Here is a 22,996-nt window from a genome sequence, read left to right as displayed (position 1 = left end):
TTAAAGCTTTTTAACCTTTGTCCTAAGTCCTCATTCCCATTGTCCCTGAGTCCACATTGTCCCCCTCTCTAGTAAAGAGTCCCTTTCTGAAAGCAAAAGTGTATCCTTGGCTGTTCCCAAGTGCCCCAGCGGATGAAACACCCTGCACGCTGCAATGCAGAACCCCACTGAAGGGGCAGTGTCTTCAGGAGTGGTCCTCATTCCTGCCAAAATGTCCATGGGTGTGTTTCAGCCTTTCTGTTTTGGGCTGCAGGATCCACCAGTAGGCTTTGATCTGCCTGTGCAGGATGACCACCTTTGGAATGCTGAACTTTCCGTTCTCCCTTTGCAGGTCGTATGTCTTTAGAGAAGGGACACATGCTCCTTTTTGCTGACCAGCGAGAGCTATTCATCACCACCTTTGCCCTCTCATTTCTCTTATTTCAGTGCAAGAATAATAATTAAATGGTAATTATAATGAAAGAAATACTATTTAAAGTGAAATATTTTCCTTTTGGCTGTTTGCTTTGGAAGGGCTGCTTCTTTCTCTGCTGTTTCACTAACACCCACAATCAGATAACATTTGATGAACCACCACAAAATAGGACGCAGCTGAGGTCCCGTTTTTGTGCTGTTTGTGCCTGGAGACGGTGTGTGCGGTTTTGCTTTATCACCGAGCTGGCTGCCCCCGGGTGCTAACCACAAACCACTTCAGGCCGTGCCGAAAGCCGCCTGGATGTCGGCGTTTCCAGAGCAGCCAAAAATCCCCCGGATCCCTGCCGGGAGGAGCGGATGCGGGGCCGCGCCAGGGATGCGCATCGGGAGGTGGCAGCATTTCACCGCTGCGCCGAGCCCGGCCCGGGGGGAGAGCAGCCCCTTGCCCAGCCACGGTGCTCTGTTGGAGAGAAAATCATCAGGTTTTAATCCTTTTGTCATATTTTCCAAGTATGCCATGCTTTCCATTTGCTGCTTGCTGCTTTTATAGCTCTCCCATTTTTTTCCTTTTTCCTCCCCCCCCCGCCCCCTTCCTTCTTTATTTCTTTATTTTAAGAGAGGAAAGGAGTTAAAAGAGGCAGCAAAAAGGCAGCAAACCACCTGCAGTACCCGGAGCGACATCCCAGGGTCCTGATCGTTGCTGGTCACCCCAGTCCTGGTGACAGAGGGTATCAAAGGAGAGCACTCCCAGGTCACCCGTGCCACCCATCCACGACCAGAGCCTCCACCTGCTCAAGGACATGGGGATTGTGGTGGGGGTCCTTCCAGCCTCTTGCTCACCGGGGAAAATATCCTGCAGGAGCCCTGCGAGAGCCCCCAGAGTGACTGAGAAATCCTTCTCCTCTGCTCAGCTCGGGAGAAGGAGAGATGGCTCCGCTGCCACTCTCAGAGCAGCTCTGCACCATGCGGGGCACGAAGCCCAGGGGACTCCCCACCCTGAGGAGGGACCTGCAGCGGGCTCAGCACATCAACCAGACCCACATCCATCCCTCCGTCCCCCAGAGGGCGAAGGCAGGGATCACAGCCCCACCATCCTTGTCTCCTCAAGCAATAGGAAGGCCATAAACCACAGGAAAACAGCAAAAACGTGTATCTGAGCTGGTTCCTATAGCAAGAGCTTTGTAACGCCTCCCTTTAGAGCAGGCAGCCCGATGCAGGAGCAATGTCTGTCTGCTCCTCTCTGTGCAGAGCTCAGAGTTGCTCCTCTGGGTGATTTTATCAACCAGCCCATGTCCTGCCAACTGCACAAAGTGCTCCTAAACCCCAAAGCATTTCCTTGCTCTCAGTGTGCCAGGTTTGAGCTCCTGCAAGCCACAGATCAATGTAGATACAAGGGAGTTTGAGAGCTCTCTTTAAAAAATCACCCAGATAACTTTGGATAAACCCTGAGTTCTCTTTTCCAAAAGAATCCACAGTGCTTCAGAGCTTGGAAGTGTGTGTGTCATGTCTGCCAATGGGACACAGCTGGCTCCAGAATATATCCCCTTGTTCGCAGAAAGTTCCTGCAACACCTTCCTTTACAGCAGCCAGCCCAGTGCAGGAGCATCCCTAGGCTGCAGCAATCCTCTCGCAGTGCACACCCACATCTGGGGAGGAACAACCTGCACAGAGTGGCTCTTTCCACCCCTGGGAAGAAGAGAAGGAAGGCAGGGACAACACTAAGACCTCTGTGTCTCATGTTCACAGCACAAGTCCCAACATCCCTCCAAGGAAAGCTGCTGGAGAATGGCTCACAGAGGTGCTTCTCTATGTGGAGCCAGCAGAACAAGCATTTCACAAAAATAAATCAGTGAAGGTGTATAAGTTCAGAGCCTGCTGCCTCACAAGAGCACCCATGTGCGTGGGGTGGTTTGTGCCTGTCCTGCTCCTTTCAGTGACCCTGCACAAGTGGAGCAGGGCTGAGCTGTGGCATGAGCCAGCACAGCTTCAGTCAAGGGGCCAGACTGCTCTGCAATAAACGTGGTTAGCAAGGCAAACAGCCCCCTGAGTCACTTTAAATTAAGTAACTGATCCCCCTCTCATAAAGGTTTTTGTGCCAACAGTGGGCTGCACCTTTATTAGTGACCAGATATTGAGGTATTGGTGCCCGTGGTTTTGGCAGCTTGTTCAAGAGCAGATTTTCCTTTTACAGGCTGCAATAAATGTGGCCAATGATGTTGGCTAAACTATTTGTTTTCTTTTGGCTAGTTATCTGCAGATTGGAGTTTTCCTATTGCTGATAGCTGCACCTATTGTTGTGTCACATATCTTCCTTACAGGAAGATTTTTTAATAGTAACTTAGTAAAAGTACTATGTAGCAATATTAACGAATTATATTATTAATTACTATTTAGTAATTAACAGTAGTTTAGTAAAATCTATTACTAAAAATAGTAATAGTGTTTTTTTAATAGCAGAAAGGATGTTTATGTAATGTCTCCCCTTCTCCTCAAGGCTAAACCGACAGGAAGAACCAACTATAATACAATATTAACTCTTATTGCAGTCACATGGCTGTGCTAAATGTCTGTACTAACCTGATGTTCACACAGAAGTAAATTCTCTGAGAGGATATCAAGAAGGGTAACATTTTATTTGAAAGTGGATCCCACATGTCTCCTCTGTGTTTTGTTACGACCATTTTAAAGAAGGTTACCAGCAGCTCTGGGTGTGCTCAGCTGAGAGAATGGAGAGACAGAGTGTTACAGGTGAGCACTGGCAAAAATGGAAGACCAATGGGCAGTGAACTTGCTCTGTAATGCAGATTTTTAAAGCCATATATAGGTTTTCAGGCACCAGTTACTTAGCATAGTGAAAGAGTAGGTTTCTGCACAGGGTGATCAGTGCACCCTACAGCTTTATGGATGTTTGGCAGCATCTGGGCCCTGATCCTTATTCTGTCCTGTCAGCATCCCTGAGTCCAGAAAACTGAATTCTTGTCTTTTTTTTTTTTTTTATCTAACCAAGTTTGTCTAATTCAAACTCAGCAGCATGATTGCCTGAACAGATTACTTCCCCCAGGTTTTTTACAAGGTTCTTTGTAGAAAGTTACTGTAATTTAGATAAATGTCTGCTGCCACCACCAAGCCTTATAACTTTGACAAAGGCAGCTATTGATTTTGTCTGATGTGATCTGTCCCATATGAGCACACAGCTTCTCACTCATCAGCTTATCTGCTATATTATTACTTATTGATTCCCTTATTTGCTTTTATTTACCAGCTGTAGAAGTTGGTGGAGTTGTTTGGCAATTATGAGGACTGACTTTCAAGAAGACACTTTGCTTTACTTCAACTTTCTCAGCAAAACTTGGCTGAAGTTTGACAGAGGGATGGCATTATTTTCTGCTACTTTCTACAGGTTCCCTGTATGGCCTGAACAGAAACTGGGTGATCCCTTAACCCTCCTATCCTGACCTTTCTGTCAAAGCCATAAGCTCTGTCCTCTGAGGTTGCAGACACTGACCTGTGCACATATGCACATGAACACCCACCTTTGTTCTGCTGTCAGACACCGATAATTCTGTCACTTTCCCTTAATTGTAATTAATGTCAGCATCCTAATGACTTGGGCTAGAGTTTAAGGCCTTTTGTTTACCCACATTGTTATGACAATCTGCAGTCTCTATGGTGCTACAGGGCACATACTGCAGGTATCAGTGCCTTAAGGAGATTTTCTTCCACCCCTTGATATTTTGGGTAACACCAGCCCCTGCTCAGTGGGGGCTCTCCAGCAAGCAGTCTCTCACACCATAAAAATTAGAAGGGCTCAGATCTGGGGCTGGTAGTCTGGTATTAGGAGCTTGCAGTGATTCAGTAACCCTTCCCTCATTGTTTGTAGGTAACCTGGAATAAAGAACATTTCCATAGAAAACACTTTACCTGAGACATTTTTCCTAGACTGTTATTTTTTTGCCATCAGTTTCCAAACTCAGCTTTAGCTAAGAGGAAAGATGATTTACTCCATAATATTTTTGCAGTGAAATAGAGTGCTTTGACTGGTACCTGCAGGTGCAGATGTCCTCAGACTCCAGTCATTTCTCTTTAAAACCCGCAGGTCAGCTGGGAGCAGTAATCACAGGAAGGTACCAAAGCACCTCCTGTGGTGAGGGATGATTTGTAGCACTCTCTCCTGGCAATGGGCTTGCACAAAAGGAAGTCCAATGAAAGAAAAGTTGATTTTAAAAGATGTGTATATACACATACACAGGCAACCTCAGGGTTACTTAATTCAATGCTTGATTAAGAAGATGCTGAAGGAAATATTTTGAGGGGAAACCTACCATATTTACTTATAATCAATTCTGCTTCCATGGGGTCCATTCTGCTGTCTAGACATTGTATTAATTGGAAAGTAATCACAAAATCTGGACTAAAGAGAAGGCAAAGAACTGTGGCATTTGTAGCACCTGACTACCTGCTACTCAAACTGCAAACTGAAGAAGTTCACATGGCTGTAACAGTGACAAACTAAAATAGCTCAGGTAGAGACCACACAAGTTTACTTGACCTGCCACCCTCTCTGGAGACAGGATCATTCTCTCTGTACTGTTTCAGGTGGATCTTTGCAAGTCACTTTGAGAGATTTCCAGTGATGAAGTCTCCCTAACCTCCCTACACAGATCATTCCTATATTCCTTTGTTTCTGGCAGTTTTCCAGTGTCAAGCCTGAGTCTTCCTTGCTGCCATTTAAGCTCATCATTCATTGTTCTACAAACCATGGATTTTAGATGCACAAGTTTTCTTCTCTTTTTTCCAGCAGCTTTCACATACTGAAGGAGTTCCCCTGACCCCTCACAAACGGTGAGGAGAAGCTGTTGACCAAGCTCACCTCATGATACTCCTCCGTGTGTTTGTTGCATGGCTGCTCACTTTCCACAGTGATATTTCCACTGCTGATTTCCCACTGGCTTGCTGTGCTTGCTTCTGACAAAATGTCTTTTGTTTTTTTTCCCAGAATCTCTTTCAGACTTGATAAGATCATGTAGAATACCAAGTCAATCCTCTAGGGTAACTGCAGCCCCTCCCTGATGTCTGACAGCTGCCCACTGAGTAAGTATTGTCCCTGCTCCATCACCCAAGTAATTTATGAGAAAATTGAGTCACACTTTGGGTGAGACAGACATCTCTGACTCAGTACATCCTCCTGCTCTGGCAGCACACCCCCAGTGAGTGCTCTCACAGGGGGCTTTACACAGAAATTTCACCCAAATGAAGGTGTCCTCCCTTGCTTTTGAGAGGTTACACAGAAGAGGGGGTTGTGTCAGGCTTTCTTCCTTCACTGTAGCTGTGAAAGGTATTTTCACAAAGCAGCTGTCATATTTGTAGAAAGAAAAATAAACACAAGCAAGGCACAAACGAGCAATAATAATGCTCCCAGGCGCTGTAGATTCCTCAGTCATGCCGTCTCTATCAGCTTCAGGTAAGACCTTGGCAATTAGAGCCAGAAAGAATAATATAAACCATGGAGGGTCTTGCTCTCTCTACAAAGAAACATTTTCAAAAGTTAGAAACCTCTGCCATCAGGTCATGGCACAAAGGAGCTTGCAGAAAGACAACAACTCTGTGATGGATGGAGTGTGCAAGCAGCTCTTGGGAAACACAGCTCGATGGGAAACCGAGCCGAGCAATAGCTCTTCTCTCGCCTCTGCTGGGGTGAAGCGGGGGTATGGACCTGGCTAACCACAGCACTGCGAGCACAGCACAGCCAATCGATAGCCCCAAGTGCTGGAACAGCCGAGAAATTGTTGCTATGGATTTATATAGGGTTATACATTTTAAAGGGAGGCCACCTGAGAGTAATCTTAAGAAGCAGGAACAGCCTCTGTGTGGAAGCAAAGAGAGGTGATACCAGGACAGACAAAGTTATAAACATCATATTAAGGCATTCGGGAATGCAGTGAAAGGCAAGATGGTGTAAAAACTGCCTTTGGTTGTCTAAAAGATATTTTTACTGCCTGTGGATGATTTGTTCAAGGGCATAAATGTGTATTTCTCAGTCTCAGTTTGTGATTAAAATGTCAGCTAACTCCAGACCATGACTGGAGCCTCTCTGAGAGGCTGCAAAGCAGAGTGGGGAGGAAAGTTTCCAAGCAGCACAGCACCACTACCTGCCCCAGATCTGGGGTTTGTGTGACCTTGCTAGGAGAGGAAAGACACCCTCTTCCCTGAGGGAGCCACAGAGGGGCTTGTGGTGGAGCTGGCAGCTGCAGATCTCCTGAGTTTAGCTGCCCTCCTCATTTTACCTGTTTTGATCCCTCCCTTCTGCTTCCTGCTCTCAGGGGTAGCCAGGCTTGTATGTCCATATCAAATGGGAGCCACTGCCAGAAGCCAGATGAGGTCACCTGCTGAAAGGTGAGAATGTTAACCTCCACCAAAAGGTCTGATTGACCTCTCTGATATGTGTAAAAGCAGCTGTGGGGGTGCTTTTAGACCAATCTAGAGTGTGCCTGCATATTGGCTGTGCTCTGTCAGTGGGACCACATTGCTACACCCACATTTACCTCTTCTGGTCCTACCCTGGTGGGATGAAAAACTGAGCCACAGGGCATTTCCCTGCCTATTGCACCCCAGAGACAGGTCTTGAAGATGTCCTTCAGAAAACCCAATGGCATGACAGGCCCTTCAGAATTATCCTGGCCATAAAACAGCACATAGTGGTGAGGCTGTCTAAGCCATCAGTCAGGCGTCAGGCTCACTCTGAAGCCCTTAGGAGTGTAATACACTGAGTGTCCTGAAAAATACCACTCCTGTTGTGTCTTTTCACCTCTGGTGACTTTCAAAAAGCAGGGAATAAACCCCACCAGTCACTGACAGGTGCTTCTAAGGAGCGCTGTGAGACAAGTGAGTTGCAGGTCTGAAAGATGCAGTAATTTTTGCTTGTCTCTCTGCCAGACCGGCCAACAGATCTTCATTATTTATGATTTCTTCAGATGCAGCAAGAGGAAAAGTGGCACAGAAGTAACACTTGGAGCAGTCCCCTCTGGGGGAGGAGACTTGTAGAAAGAAAAATAAAATCCACCCAATTCCTCACATGTGAAACTCCTCTGAGGGAAGCAGCAGGAGTGCCATCTGAAAAGAAAAGGAAATTGAGACATGTTTTAGGAAAGACAGCTCATGCCAAGAGCAGGAAACATACCATTGTCACAGGGTCTTCAGGGAAAAGAGAAGGAAAGGCCACCTTTGGGGAAGAAATGGACGTGAGGGGAGTGTCAGGGGAAGAAGACAGGTAAATAGGAATAACAGAAGCATATGGATGTTGCCAAAATGGGAAGAGAAGGCAGGCATCCTATCTGTGCACTGTAAGCAGATAGCTTTTTCCAGGAGGAAAAAGCCTTTTCTGATGTTCTTTGGTAGCACTCAGGCAATTTCACTGCTACTCATCTTCCCATATCATCATTTTCTGCCCTGCAGAAGAGGAGGATTACCAAGCACAGATTTCCATGCAGGTGTCCAGCTGTCGCCTACGACTACACAGAGCAGTATCAGACACCTTCCACACCTTGCACTGTCCAGTGGCATGCTGTACCCATGAGAAGTGGGGAGCCCCCTCAGCACTGAGTGCTACCAACACATTCCTTTGTTTGTGGCAGGGATAAAGTGGGGAGGGGGTGTCAGGGCGTTCGTGCCCTGCTCAGCACTGGCTGAGGCATTGGGGAATCACTGGAGAGGTGGGAACAGCCACATAGCTTGGCAGACAAATGGGCTCAGAGAATGGCTGGGCAGTAAAACCTGCTCTGCTCTCTGCATGATAGAGAAGCTGGACTGACATTGCCAGGTCAAGTATCAGACACATCCAATATGTTTCTGTCTGCTCAGATAAAATAACAAGTGCTCATTTCAGACCAAGCACGGCAGGATGGTAGGGTTATTATCCACCTAATCACCATGGTTAGGCAAAAAGTCCCAGTTTTAATGACAATGAAGGCAGACACAGAGCTTTTTCCAACTTCTAAAAATGTCTTATGAAAGGCGAAAATGTTCTGGTTGACACAATAAGAGCTGCATGCTGCTATCATAGCAGAGGAGACAGCAGCAGGGTATTTACCTCAGCATGGCTGGGACAGTCGTGGGGCTCCGCAGAGCCTTTCTTTCCCACAAACACATCTCACGTGGAACTAACGCTGTGACAGCACATACAGCAAACTGTTCTAATCTTCCCAATTTCATTCAAAATAAAAATAATGCAATTAGCTGTTCCTGATGATGAATAGGCAGTATCTGATTACTCTTAGAGCTCACTGTTCCAGTGTTACTAGTGAGGCCTCGTACAATGGGCTGCTCTCCAAGTGCCTGTCTCACACGTGACACCTTGGACTGCCACGGGGCAGCTGAGATCCCTGCGATGAAGAAGTCCATCTTCAGCCATGTCCAAGTAAGGGAGCCATTCAAAGTCTTGGGCTTATGCTTGGTGCACAGATCACACTCCATACCCAAACTCTCCCTGCAAAAGGTTTTCTGATGCATTCATTTGAGCAGCATAATTCAATATAATTTAATATTTTCTTCGAGACATGAGTATAACAGCAAGAACAGAAAGAGGGAAGCCTTAACTTATTTGTCTCCCATTCTCCTTATTTGTCACTTCAAAATGAAGTTTAAAAAAAAATACACCCCTGCTTGGGAAAATCAGATAAATTCTTTAGGAAAACCCAGCTTCCTACTTACTAACAAAAATTGGCCACAGTATCAAAAGTAGGACTGATATTGGAATGTAGCATGATCCCCACATTAACTGAGACATTTATTTTCCATCAGAACACATTTCTTTTGACAGCATCATAATATTACCTAGATGTACTCCTTTCTATAAAAAGCAGCAACTACTAGAAGTGACAAATTATATCTATCTGCAGGTATACAATCATATTATCTCTCTGTGATGCAAAGGTGCTGATTAAAAAAAAATAATTCAGTCATTCAAAAAGTGTCATAGATCTAATTACATTTCATAGGAAACTAAACCTTTATTTAAACATGTCATAGATCTAATTACATTTCATAGGAAACTAAACCTTTATTTAGACAATCTACCTCTTGTAGAATATTTCCAGAACCACTCCTTCTGCCTTGGTTTTAAATATAATTATTAATATGCATACCATCTTCTTGGTGGTGATAAAATGAGTGCTGATCCACACAAAGTATGCTTTATCTCAAAAAAATAGAATGTTCAAGTTCAATCTTTGAAATTATTTTCCAATTCTTTCCTGAAAAATCTCAGTCTTTCAATTAAACTACAAAATGAAGCAACTGCACAGCAAGCAGGTTGCTTGGAGAAAATCTCTGGAAAAACAACATTGTTTTAAACCAGCCAGAAGCTAGACAGTGAGTAGCATGAAAAAAAAAGAACCAAAACTATAAAATATTCCCCCCAGTTCAGAATTTCTTTCCTTCCCCAACAGTTTGCCTCCTCCTGACCCCATCCATCCCCTGTGCCTGAAGCACAGCAAGCAGTTTGTCCCTGCTAGAGAAGCAAGTGTTCCCAGCAGTGCTGATCAACCTCCATTGCACAAAAACACCCCCATCTGCCAGTGTCCTGGGCTCAGCCCCTTTCCCTGCTGAAGTGAATTAAGTGTGTGGAAATGTTGGACAGCACAGAGACAAAAAACCTGGATAATTCTTATCCTATGTGGTATTCCTGTGCTTTCCTAGCAAATGAAGCCATGTGGAAAACACAGGTGTACAGACACCTAAATCCCCACCAAGTGTAGTGGGAAAAGGCAACATCCAGGCTGCTGGTGTTGCTTGGGCAAAGCACTTTGCGGATGTGCTGCTGCCTGGCTATAAAGGCACAGTGGATAAAGGCACAGAGCAGCTGATTGATTTGGTATTTGCACATCCACTCAGCAAGCAAGATTGCCCAAAGGCCCGCCTTTAGGTGCATGGGTGCTTAAATCCTTTTCCTACTTCTTATCCTAAGCATCTTACTCTCACTTTAAAGTGCTGACACATCCTTAAAAATGTGCTACTGCATGGGTATAACTCCAGTCTTGCACAGATGGAGAGAGAGCCTGTGCTACAGAGGAAGGTGCAAGGGACAGTGCAAAGACCGCCTTGTGTCAGGGGCACAGATGACAGCAGGGGATAGAAAACATATTGTCTTGTAGGTGATTGCAAAGTCTAGGTTTGCAGCTGGAAGTTAAATTGTGTTCAAAAGCAGGACAAAAGTTGAATCTGGACTATGTTTCTCCCTTCACTGTCTGAATGGAAGGTTGGGCAGCTCAAGAGATCTGCCTGCACTTGTAGTTTTCAGCTCAGGAGGTGTAGGATTGAGGATAACTCAAACAATGCTGCAGTGGAGGAAATATTTTTGGTCTTTTGTCTTGTGTGTGGCCCCAAACCATTGCTGGAAGGGAACACCACAGCCAGCTGATGTATCTGAGGTACCTGCTGGAGAAGCCATTCCCATGCCCTGAGTCATACTGTGAACCACTGCACTCTTTCCCTAACCACACACAAGCACATTCACCTTTTCTTTTGCTCTTTCTTTCCCACCACTTGTATTGTGATGCCAACAAAGTACATTAATTTTAAAAAAGAGTGAGGATCTGCTAGAAAATGCCCTTCACTGTGAGACTTTGCTGCAACATGCGGAGCCTTCACAGAGACCTGACCACTGTTTCACCTCTCGCTGCCTTCTGTCACTTCTTTGCAGCAGACAGAGCTGACACGAGCAGACCTGCCTCCTCTGAACCGGCTGCCACCTCTGCTGTCAGCACTGAGTCAGCGCTTACCGCTCTCCAGCTGCCCCAGTAGCAGCTGGGTTATTTCCAGGACACTGGAGTTACTGCCCTCAATAAATGGAACTGCCACCTGGGGAATGTTGTCCCTGGGAGAGCTTTCTGTAGTCGGAGGAAAGAGCTTAAGCATCAAGAGGGCAGGGAAAGGCATAGCGGTTTTCTGCCCAGGGGATTTTTGTGAGACACTCCTGAGCAAAATGCAGCAGCCCGGGAGCTGCTTTCTGTGAGCTTTCAAGGGAGGTCGCTCGAGGAGGATCAGGTGATGGGGAGACACCTCACAACACAGACTGCCCCCCAAACAAGCAAACCCAGCAAGCATTAAAGTGAGATCCAGATGTGCTCATCCTCCATGCAGAGCTGAATCTCACCTGCTCGGTCACTCCTTCCAAGTCACACTTCTCATCATAAAGCAGTAAGAAAAATAAAACATTTTTGTTTATTTCCCTTCATCTTTTTTTTTCTTTTTAATATTGACTGCTACAACAGGTAGCTGAAATGCTGAGGGGCAGCTGCAATATCAGAAATTATTTTTACCTCATTACAAAAATTTATCATTTTTAGAGGGAGAGAAGCAGAATGGAAATTAGAGGTTCTAATGCTTCGCTGGGTGTTACTTAGTACCTGTGGATCATTACATTGATAAAAATATGTACAGACTCACTTTTCAGGTTTAAAAGTGTTGTGTCTTTTTGTTTGCTTAGCTAAATAAAGAGGTTTTGTTTGACCTGTGATTTTGAATCCAGCTGGCTTTTTAATATACAGTGACTCATACAAAGCAACCTGCAGAGTGAGTCTCTTTTCCACTGTTTTACTGCTGATTTAGGCAGAAGCCCCACAGAAAATCAAGCAGCGTGTGGGGCTTTCAGCCCTGTCTGGCTCCCAACCAGGTCTTCCCCATCAGAGCTCTGCTCTTCGTTCTGTAATTGTTGCTGCCAAAACAAGGGAGCTCGTCACAGCGAAAGGTACTTCAAGCAAACCAAATAACTGGGATTTGGTCATGAAAGGCATTGCAAGTCCTCTAAGATTTTCAAGGTTGGTGATGAACCATTAGTTTTTAATGAATATTAGAGCTGAGGCCTGTCCCAAAATGATAACTTTTTTGTAATGAGATACTGCCATTATCTTGGCTGAAGTGCAATAGAGCATCACTTCTCTGGTTTCAGTGGGAACAGTCTGGGAGCTCTTTATACCAAGTCTGTCATTATTTTACCTAGATCAGAATAAGGCAAAGATTTTTAAGAGTGGTAAAACAAGAAATCTCATTTCCATTTCCAAAAAAGATTACAAAGAATACACCACAACCAAACATTGGGCCTAATCCTTGCACCTCATTCAGTGTGTGTTTTCTCTCTTCACAGACTGCATCATTGACACGAGAACATAAAAACCATTGAGCCCATGGGCCTGCAGGGACAAGGAAATAGTAATGGCAATTGCCATTGCGGTCCTGCTCTCCATGCAGGCAAAGTTGCCCATGGACTTTTGGAAATAAAAGACCAGACACAGTCCCCCTTGAGCAGAAATGTGGTTGTCCCCTGGGCTTTCTTCCCACTGGGGGGAGTCACAGCCCTGCCCTGCCCAGTGACTGGAAATGGGGCTCCAGGGATTTTTGTCTCTCTAAATAATTTCATTATTAAGGTCAAAGTGCCATCATCTGATAACAGGAGGAGTTTGTGGGCCCAGATACTGCAAATGTAACACCATTTTCTCAAATAAATGTCTGCTGTTTCAAGAAAAAAACTCTGAAAGAAAAATACAGGTGTCATGCTATAACTCCTGAACTTCCTCCATCATCTAAAATGAGATGTTGTTTGGGGAGAGAAGAGATTAGGTAACCTCCTTTAGGTCATTCCACTCAGGTGTTCCTGCAGATCTGGATTCACTTTGAAAATTAAACCTGTATTTTACCGCAAATGGGTTGATATCAACTCCACTGTCAGGGCTAACCAAAACCTAGCAAAATACTCTCTCATATTTTACCTTAGTTTTTCCTAGAAATTGTGAGTCAGCATATCTTTCTGAATGTGGAATATAGAAAAAACTCTTGCATCTGTATTGTCTCAGGAAAATGAATGGCTAAGATCACTGTAACCCGAATTTTCTTCCTGGAAGAGAAGAATGCTTGGGGCAACACTTTGAAAGTGTCACATTTTTAACAGGAGAGATCCAGCTTTATTTTTTAGATACAGTGAATCATTGGGGAAAGTAGTAACTGAAAATGTGATCATAAAACAGAAAAAGGAACAAAGTCTCATTTAAAGCAACATGGACTAAAATTGGAAGAGTAACTCAGCTAAATCCTTTACACTCCTCGATTAAGTGGTTTATTATTGAAGTAGGATTCTATTCAGTTAAGTTTTTTATCTAATTTTTATACAGCATGTCACTGTGCAATGTATTAACAGTGAAAATCCTCCCATGCCAGACAGGGTTAAAGGAGGCATGTTGTGTCAGAGGTGATCTGTGGCAGGTTCTGCCCCCCTAACGACTGAAAGTAAGGGTAAGAAGTTTCTCCTTAGGGTTTTAGAGCCTTAGGTCTTCAGAGCCTGTACAGGGCTGCCAGAAGCCTGCTCAGGTCCTACATACCATCTCACACCTGGGTGCAGGGTCAGTGCCAGGGTCTGGGAATCTGCACTCAGCAATCCTCTCCCATGGTTTTGTTGCAGTCAATACAGGAATGACAAAGATTTATGAAGATAAAGCCTAGCTGATAGCATGTTTTCTAGTTTTAACAGAAAGCTTTGCCACATTTCACCTGTCTGAGGTGCTCACTGGTCTTTTCCCTCAGCAGTTACTGCTGTGAGTGTTGCAGCACCTTTGGCTGAGTCTCTGCAGGGAGAGGTCAGAGAATGGTGAGGATGCTCCAGACAGCAGTTTGGTCCCTGGCTTTGCAAGGGGAAGGGAACTTGAGCACACTGTGTGCCACCCAGCCACAGGGCTGGAGCGGGGGTCCTCTTTTATTTGATGGCTTAGACATAGCGTATGAGATGTGGGCTTAAAAAGAGGGTAAAAAAATCTTTTTTAAAAGCAACTAGAGAGTTCTTAATTTGAGCAGTATTTTGACCTATAATAAAATATAGTTTGAATTATATTTGTAACACCTCTGCAACAGTTCCCTGATGAACTGCATGCCTGAAGGTAGGCATCAATTACAATGTCAGATTTATGATTATTAGAACTGATAAAAATAGTGGAACTAGCAGTCTGGAATACCCATTTTTCTTTTAAATGAAATATCTTTGTATTATCAGTGAAATGATGCTGGGTTTCATAATACTTGCACATAATACAGCATTACTGATTCACAGCCTCTCTGAGGCTTGCTGAATCCTTGTGGACCCAGCAGGCAGAAGTTTGATCCATTGCCCAGTCATAAACTGGGAAAAGCACTAGTCCAAACTTTCTATATGGTACCATGCAGGTAACTGTAATCTGTTTCAGCCCTTAAGCACAAACAGAAATGGTAGTGATTATAATATAACCAAGATGTAAGTGTAGCATAACTACAAATAAATGAACAGCAACACTGCTTCTGAAATCTGCTGCACGTGCCATTGTTCTGAATAAATCAGACACTGGTGGATTTGAACCTGGGTGAAGGAGTGCTCCAAACTCTGAACAACATTGACCTCTGATGGACTCTTTGAAGCCACAAAGCCATGGAATTGTCAGAAGACTGTATACTGCTCTGAGACAGGCAGACAGCAAAGATGCACTTAAATGACTTTTTCTACAGCATGCAGTCCAAACACAAGGAGGCAGAGAAACAATTCAGATTCCCCTCAGGGCTGCAGATGATAAGGAAAGTCTACATATTGTGGCATTTATAGGCTTTTGGGAAAAAATACTGTGCTTCCCCCCCTCCTTTTCCTTTTTTCCCTTTTGGCATTAGATGAAAACAGGAAAAAAGAACCCAGCTTAGAGAATGCTTTTCCCCAAAGTCTGATAATTTTTAAATGGGTCATTATTGTAAAGGGTTAATTTATAACTTGAAAATTAAAGCTGCTGGGAACCTGGTGAATAACTGCAACAAGCAGCCCATTTGATCAGGCTATTTGTTTCTTTGGTTGTTGTAGGGGAAAAAAAAAGAAAAGAAAAAAAAAAGAGTTTGTGCTCTTCGTTACTCTTTGCCAGACTAAAGTAGAGAACAAACAAACAAGCAGGAAGGTGCTTTTCTTGGTCCAGCATTTCATCTCCACAGTGAATGATGATCTTTTAAAGCAGAATTACATGGGGAGCCTTCAAAAGTAAACAATGGGACTTTGCTCAGCCGGCAAATTTGCCAGCTCTCTTCTTTCTAAATGCATCTAAACACACATGGTTCTGTTATATTTTATGTATGTTTATTTGTATACAAAATGTTATAATTTATCAATGTTGTGCAGCAAAGTATAGATAGACACATACATCACATACATACATCCCCACCCCCTTCCCTCCCCCAACACACACACTTAGAAATACAACACGAACACAACTTTCTTTCTCTCTGCCCTTCAGAAAGGCAACACTGTTTTGGCAGGTCAGCAGCTAGAAATAAGGTGCTATAATTAAGCGGTACCGGAATGTCTTCACTTCACAAATGTGATGTGCAAATTTATATACAACCACATTGTTATTTTTTTTTTCAGGGAACCCGAAACTCCATACCCCGAACCACTCTCCGAGATACAAATATGTATAAAGTGCTAATACTTAAGCATGTTTCCAATGACTTCACGACGTGGTTTGAAGTTTAGAACAGGCACTGTGATAGTTCACTGGGTAGATTGTCAGTGGGTGCAGTTCGACAGAGAAGAGTCACTCAGACATCGCTGGGGGACCGTGAGCGAAAGGACACTTTAGCCTGAAAGCAGCCACAGAAGAGCACCCACATGGACCTCTGGATTTCCTGGTTTCTGTAGGCATAAATGATGGGGTTGATCATGGAGTTGTAGGTAGCAGGTAGGAGCGTGGCATACGTGTACACAGAAGGGTAGTCAGGATCCCCCACCACACAGTAGATGGCAAAAGGCAGCCAGCTGGCTCCGAAAGTCCCAAGGATGATAGCCAGGGTAGAGACTCCTTTTTTGGTGGTGACATAGTGCGAAGCAGTCAGAAAGTGCTGCTGGAGAGCTATCTGGTGGGCATGCCTGCAGACGATCTTGCAGATCTCGATGTAGAGATGGAGCATGATGAGGAAAATGAGAAAGAAAGAGGCAGACAGCAGCGTCACGTTACTCTTGGTCAAGGGTCTGACGACGCTGCAGGAGGTGCGGTCGTGGAGGCAGTTCCAGCCCAGGACGGGCAGCAGCCCCAGGCAGAGGGAGACCCCCCAGGCACCCGCCAGCATGGTGTGAATGCAGAGCACCGTCCTCTCCGAGTAGTAGGTGAGGGCATTGTAGAGGGAGAGGTAGCGATCGACCGTGATGGCCAGCAGGCTACTCACGGAGGCGGCGAAGGAGGCGACGAGGAAGCCCACCGTCAGCAGGCTGACCGTCTCCGAGCGGATCACGTACTGGAAAACGAAGTTGAGGATGAGGCCGAGGCCGGCCAGGAGGTCAGCCGTGGCCAGGCTGCCCACCAGCACGAACATGGGGGTGCGCAGGGCGGGCGAGTAGCAGATGATGGCAACCACCAGGGCGTTCTCGCAGGCGATGGCGGTGCCGGACACGCAGAGCATCACGTCCCAGGGGTTGAGGGCGGCGGGCGCGGGGGCCCGAGACGAGAGCTCCAGCGAGGCGTTGCCGCCGCCGGCCGGCAGCCTCGGGGCCGCCGCTCCGCTCTCGTTCAGGGCTGCCGCTGCCTCCATCGCCGGCCGGGCGGCCGGGGCTGTGCGGGGAGCGCGGCGGTGGGGCGGCGGTGGGGCGCGGGCAGACGGCGGGGCGGCGGAGGGGCGGCAGCGGGGCGCGCATGCCGGGCGGCGGCACCGCGCCCGCCCTGTCTGTGGTGCTGAAGGCGCAGAAGTTTCCCGCCGGCCCGGCCGCCCCCGCGCCCCGCCCCGAGCACACGTCAGGGGCGGGCCGGGCAGGGGCAGCCCGGACAGCCGGGCGGGGACCGGGCAGCGGGGACAGAGCCGGCCCGCTCTGCCCGCACGGCTCCGGGGCACGCAGGGCTCGGTCGGGGGCAGCGGGAGCGCGAAGTGGGCACACGCACACTGGCACACGCACACTGGCACACGCACACTGGCACACTCACACTCGCACACTCACACTGGCACACGCACACTCGCACACTCGCACACTCACACTGGCACACGCACACTCGCACACTCGCACACTCACACTGGCACACGCACACTCGCACACTCACACTCACACTCGCACACTCACACTGGCACACTCACACTGGCACACGCACATTCGCACACTCGCACACACAAGGAGGCGCTCCTCCCGCTGCTCTCCCCCCGCTCCTCTCCGGCTCTCCCGAGGTGGGTGCCGTCCGTGCAGCGCTCGCTGTAAGGGCTCAGAGCCCAGCGGGAGCTCCGTGCTCCGCCGGATGGAAGTGTGCGCTCGGAACAGCTGTGAAAAAGCCTGTTCCGCAGTTACGCTCTCTGTACTCCGGGGCTAACATTCTGTTCACCACCGAAAGCATCCACACTGTTTTCTGAGGTCCCCGAAATGATAAGGTCAAAGACTCAATCCCATGGGCATAAAAGATGCCAGCTCTCTCCTTGTCTCACCCTTTGTGTCTCACAGCGAAGTAGCAGCTAGCATGTTTCCTCTCTAAAGCATGAACAGATGAAGCAGAATCACAGAATCATGAGGGCTGGAGGAGATCTCTGGAGATCATGCAGTCCAGCCCTCCTGCCAAGGCAGGGTCAATATAGAGCCTGTGATGCAGGAGCATGTCCGGGTGGGTTTTGAATGTCTCCAGAGAGGGAAAGTCCACAACCTACCTGGGCAGCCCGTTTCAGTGGTCTGCCACCCTCCATGTAAAGAAGTTCTTCCTCAGGTTGAGGTAGAATTTCTTGCATTTTAGTGTACAGCCATTGCTCCTCATCCTGCCACTGGGGACCACCAAAAAGAGCCTGGCACCATCCTCATGACACCTGCCTTTGAGATATTTATACATATTGATGTGGTCAAAGGATAAGGTTCTTGTGACCACACTGGCAGAAACAGGATCAAGCCAATGTGGGCAGTGGGTAGCTTCCCTCTGCAGCAACACAGCTTTCCTAGGGGACAAGCCAAAAGGTATCCCCACCTCAGTCTGGGAGACTGTGTTTGTTCTGTGACTGACGATCAAAAGAATGTGGAGACAAAATAACCTCTCAGTTATGGGAACAGCATGCAAACCATCTAGACGCAATTTTGAAAAATACATTAGAAGAAAATGTGTTTACTGTCTTGAGCAGTCCAAACGAAGAAAGCGTGCAGGCTGTGCCACAGTAAAAGGTGGGCACATTCAAAGAGAATTAGTGTCAGCACTCATTACATCCACCCCTGTCAATGTCCTCCTGCAGGCTAAACATTATCATCAAGACAAGCTGTGGACACTCTGTACCTCTGTAAACAGCTGAAGCCATTGCTCCCCAGGAATTCTGAAACACAGATCTCAGAAAAACTTAATTTGGAAGGGACCAGTGGAGGTCAGGTCTGAGGCATCTCTCCTGTCCCACCACCTGCTCAGAGCGGGGACAGCACCAACGGTGCAAAGATTTTCCTCAGGGTCTCGTTCAGTCAAGTCTGAGTATCCTCAAGGAAGAAGATTATACAGACTCTCTGGGCAGCCTGTGGCTCTGCTTCACCCTCAACTGTAAAGATTTTTCCTTTTTATTTAGTAATTGCCTTCACTACAACTTGTGCCCACAGTCCCTGTGGGGTGTTCTGCCATCTATTTGTTTCCCCTTACCTATCTAGGCATTACAACAGCATTAGTAACTGCAGCAAAACCAGTTTCAAGTGGAGTTAAGAAGAGTTAAGAAGTCTCTTCGACTCAAGCACTCGGTCGAGTATTCCTACTTTAGGTCAGAACAAAGCAGTTACTCTATACCCTCTGCCAGCTGCAGGTATGGCCAATGTAAACTTGGATTAAAATTAATATTGAAATCACAGGAATCCCAGTGCAGAAAGAGCTGCTACAGAGCAACAGAAGGCAAGGTAAAATCTGAGGTAAAGCAAAATTCTGTATTTTCCCAGTCTATCCCTCAAACAGGGGTGGTTAATTTCAACATTAATTAAAATGACTGTCTCAGAACAAATTATTCCAAACATCTTTGAAAATTGATTAAAAATGCTGCCGTCATTCAAACTTAGCAAGTCAGGTTTGCAAACATGAACCAACCAGCTCGGGTCCACTGTAAAGCTGTAAGATCTGCAGTATTTTTATGGCATCTATAAAGCAGAAAGAGAAATGTAATTTACCTGGTCTTCAGTAACGAGATATGGTGTGGAAAGTCTTGGCTGTGAGCAATTTGTCAAATCTTTGACCAACCTGTTACTGCTGGGAAACAAGTATGTGGCAGGTCTTGGCTACAACAGAATGTATATCATAGAGCAGTGTATTTTTTTTTTTTATATTATGGATTTTAAACTGTTTTCCTTAACTGAAAACATTAAGAGCTGATACTGCCAAGGCAGAAGTCATTTCATGTGTGGTGAACCCTTGTGAGTGTTAGGATCTCAGAGTGAGATGGAGGAATGGTTTTTAGCCTGAGAGTGAGGTAGTCTCACACCCAATGCCTGTGGTCACATATTTCACTCTGACAAAGAATTGCTCAACCACCAAAGTGTGTCTCTGAATGGGAAATGCACATGTCCAGATTCTCTTTGCTCCTTGTGTCAGGTCTTTTCTAAGTTCTTCCAGCTCTTTAGTTCCCTCACTTCCCTGGACTTTTACCCTTTCAAGAGGAGGGTGCTCTTACAGTCCTCATTGGGCTCTTACAGAGCCCAGGGAGCAGTGCTGTGCAGCTTGCTCATCTCCCTCACATTTCCAAGTATCAATCGGCAGGGTTAGAGACCAAATCCATGCTTATTAAAATGGTTACACCTCCTTGGGAACTTGTGTTTGTATTTCCAGAGCTGTCATTAAAGCCCTTTTATCTTCTTAGCAGAGATTCTTGCATCAGTCATTCCAACAAAGGTGAGCCATCTGGATTGCTCTTAGTTTTAACTGGTTGTGGGAAAAAAGAGGATTCAAAGAGTAGATACAAAACTAAGAGCCCAAGAGCCCTCACGTTTCCCACAGCACCATAAGGAGCAGCAGAGAGAAAAGTCTGGTCAGACCTATTGCATTGTTATCAAGATATTTTCATCTTGTCCTCCTAACTGAAGCTGGATCTGCAGATCTCATAGGAAAAGATAAAAATAAAGAGCCATGTTCCAGCAGTGCATACCTAAGCATCGTGTATGATATAACTCAGTAATTAACTTAGTGAGTTTCTGAAAATTAAGATGCAACAAAATTAAAAAGTTGCTGAAACAAATAATTTAAAAACCTCTCTGCTTGAATTCTCCATCTGTTCTGAGAGCTGAGCAGTATTGTAGTGTAATTTTGTGATTACTTAATTTCAGTTAACTATGTATTATTTTGCTAGCTGATATTTTTAATGATTAATAAGTAGGCTGAGTAAATGTTAAGTATTATTAAATGTGCTTTACATAGCAAGAGTTGGAACCAACAAAAATTCCTCTTCAAAATTTATCTTTCCAATAACACGCTGAAAATATTGAAGAGTCATTTTTCTTCTGGCAACATAAAGAATCCTTAAAATAAAGGCGGGAGGAGGGGAAGAGAAGGGGGATAACACAGATGGTGAGCTAACCAGTGCTGGCGTTTCAGAGACGTCTATGCAGCTGGTGTGAAAAGATGTTTTAAGCCCTTAGCAATCCATTTAGGCACTTCTTCAAGTTTATCATTTTCCTGACTTGGTGAACTCAGCTGAGTTACCTGGTGACACTAATTTCTAGGTTTTTACTAATCTCTGCTTGATCCTTCATATTTGGACAGGTGTCCACCCAAAAATGTGCCACATTACAAAACCTACCAGTGACAAACCTCAGAGAGGTTCAAACACCGTTTAGAATTTCAGCCTCATTCTCCACAGTCCCGTTTCTCCACCACGCTTCGTGTTTCCTACCTGGACCTTGATTGTGCTTCTTGATGGAGCACTCATGGTGCCACCACTCCTTTTTGATAAGTTTCCAGCTGCTTGGCTGCTGTGCTCCTGGAAATGGAAACTGTATTCCAGAAAACAGCCTGCATGTCTGTAAAATCTGTTTCACTTGCACAGCAAGGCTACATGGGTCTGCATAAATGCAAGAAAACAACTATCACACTTTTCCTAGCACATGCTTCAGTTGAGAATCTTGATTTACTCTGTGGCATTCACAAGGCTGCATTTCTGCAATGGATTTTATAGGTGCTTTGGAAAATCATACTGTGTCTTACGTGGTCTCCAAGTCACTAACAGAAAGTACAGGGACAAACTTTACATAAGCAGGTGAAAATCTGCTTTCAAAAGTATAACAAATGGCAGCCATCAGGAATGGATTCAGGCTGATCCTTAGTTTGAAATTTTGGTTTTGAGGTAGAATTTGCACCCAACTTCCCCTGGCTCTGCCCCACTCACAGTTTCAGTAGCTGCTGGTTCTGCCCTTGGCTGACAGTGGCAAGGTTCCAGGCTCTGATTCCTCCTCCTCCTCCTCCCACTCTCACTGCAGACAGGATGAGTTTTGGATGCAGCTTTGACCTCTTAAGCTTAGTCAGACAGATGCCTTTTCTGAGTGTTCACCACCCAGAGATGTTTATTTTTTTTTTTGGTAGTGCTTCATATAATCATTTAGAAAGGGCGCAGATACTGTGAGAGCTATCAACACATGTGCTTAGCAATCTCCACATCTGCCAGTCCACTGCCAGCAGACAGCCAGGCTAAGGCAGAGGAGCTGGCTTAGCTTCCAAAGGAGTAACTAAGGCTGGCAACTTTGGATGTGGGAAGAGCCACACGTGGGTTTGTATGGTCATTGCTTACCCTGATTGGAAAAGTTAGCCTCTGGTCCACTCTATTTATTTCTAGGGATTAGTGATGAATCAACTGAAGTTAAATACACACATTTTGCAACCTTTCCTTCCTTGCCCTGCTTGTTCTGTTGATGGAAAGAAAGCAGAAGTAACAAAGGTCATTCATCACTAGATGTGTCATCAAGTGCAGTGGAACAAGGTCTTTTATTGTTCTTATTTTTTTAAACTTTTTCCAAATCTTTCTGCTCAAGTTTTTAAAAGGCTGAAAATTGACCTTTAAATTGCGCATCTAAGAGAGGGAGTCCAGGGTTCACCAAACAAATGTTGTTTTGCAGCTTTGTAAAAAGAAACTGCAAATTTATTTCACTAAAATAACTAAGACCACTGGTTTCTGTTGTTTCATGTGATCCTATAAGTTGATGAGCAGTGGCTACACAGGAGGGTGTAGATAGATTTTTTTCATTAAAGTTAATAGCGAATTTGAGAACAATTTTTCCAGATACTAGAATGCAAGCTAAAAATAAATTTCATTGTGGAAAAAGCACTATGCCCATCTTCCTTTCTGAAACTGCTTTCTTAGAAATTGCAAAAAGACAGCCCCATCATCACCCATGGGTAATTTCCCTGCCTGCAGCACAGAAGTGGATCTGTGGGCCAGTCCCTATAAAGGGCTTAGGGAACAACAGTAAGGTACATGCCTCCCCAAAATGGGAAAAAAACATATTTTTAATCCAGGAATCCCAATGCTGAGGATCTATTGAGCAGGTAGAACTCAGAATAGGATCCAATTGGAAAATGGAATAAGCTCAACTGTGGGTCTGGCCAGAGGGGTGGGCTGAGATAGCAGTTCTGCACTT

The 22,996-nt window shown here is 45.5% G+C and overlaps 1 protein-coding gene across 1 annotated transcript; it reads right to left on the bottom strand.

Annotated features, from left to right (window-relative positions):
* Nucleotides 1-15,999: 15,999 nt before the first annotated feature.
* GPR6 (G protein-coupled receptor 6) lies at nucleotides 16,000-16,986 on the bottom strand. The gene has a single exon (XM_058836962.1). It carries the CDS (start codon nucleotides 16,984-16,986, stop codon nucleotides 16,000-16,002), a length of 987 nt encoding a protein of 328 aa, XP_058692945.1.
* Between the last annotated feature and the right edge of the window lie 6,010 nt (nucleotides 16,987-22,996).

Source organism: Poecile atricapillus, chromosome 3, assembly GCF_030490865.1.
Source record: "Poecile atricapillus isolate bPoeAtr1 chromosome 3, bPoeAtr1.hap1, whole genome shotgun sequence".
NCBI lineage: Eukaryota > Metazoa > Chordata > Aves > Passeriformes > Paridae > Poecile > Poecile atricapillus.
The sequence above is the reverse complement of the archived record's forward strand: the minus strand, read 5'-3'. Positions and strand labels throughout refer to the sequence as shown.

Bases quoted from the DNA above. Each gene is read 5' to 3' on its own strand.
- GPR6 (XM_058836962.1), bottom strand. From the start codon at position 16,986: ATGGAGGCAGCGGCAGCCCTGAACGAGAGCGGAGCGGCGGCCCCGAGG.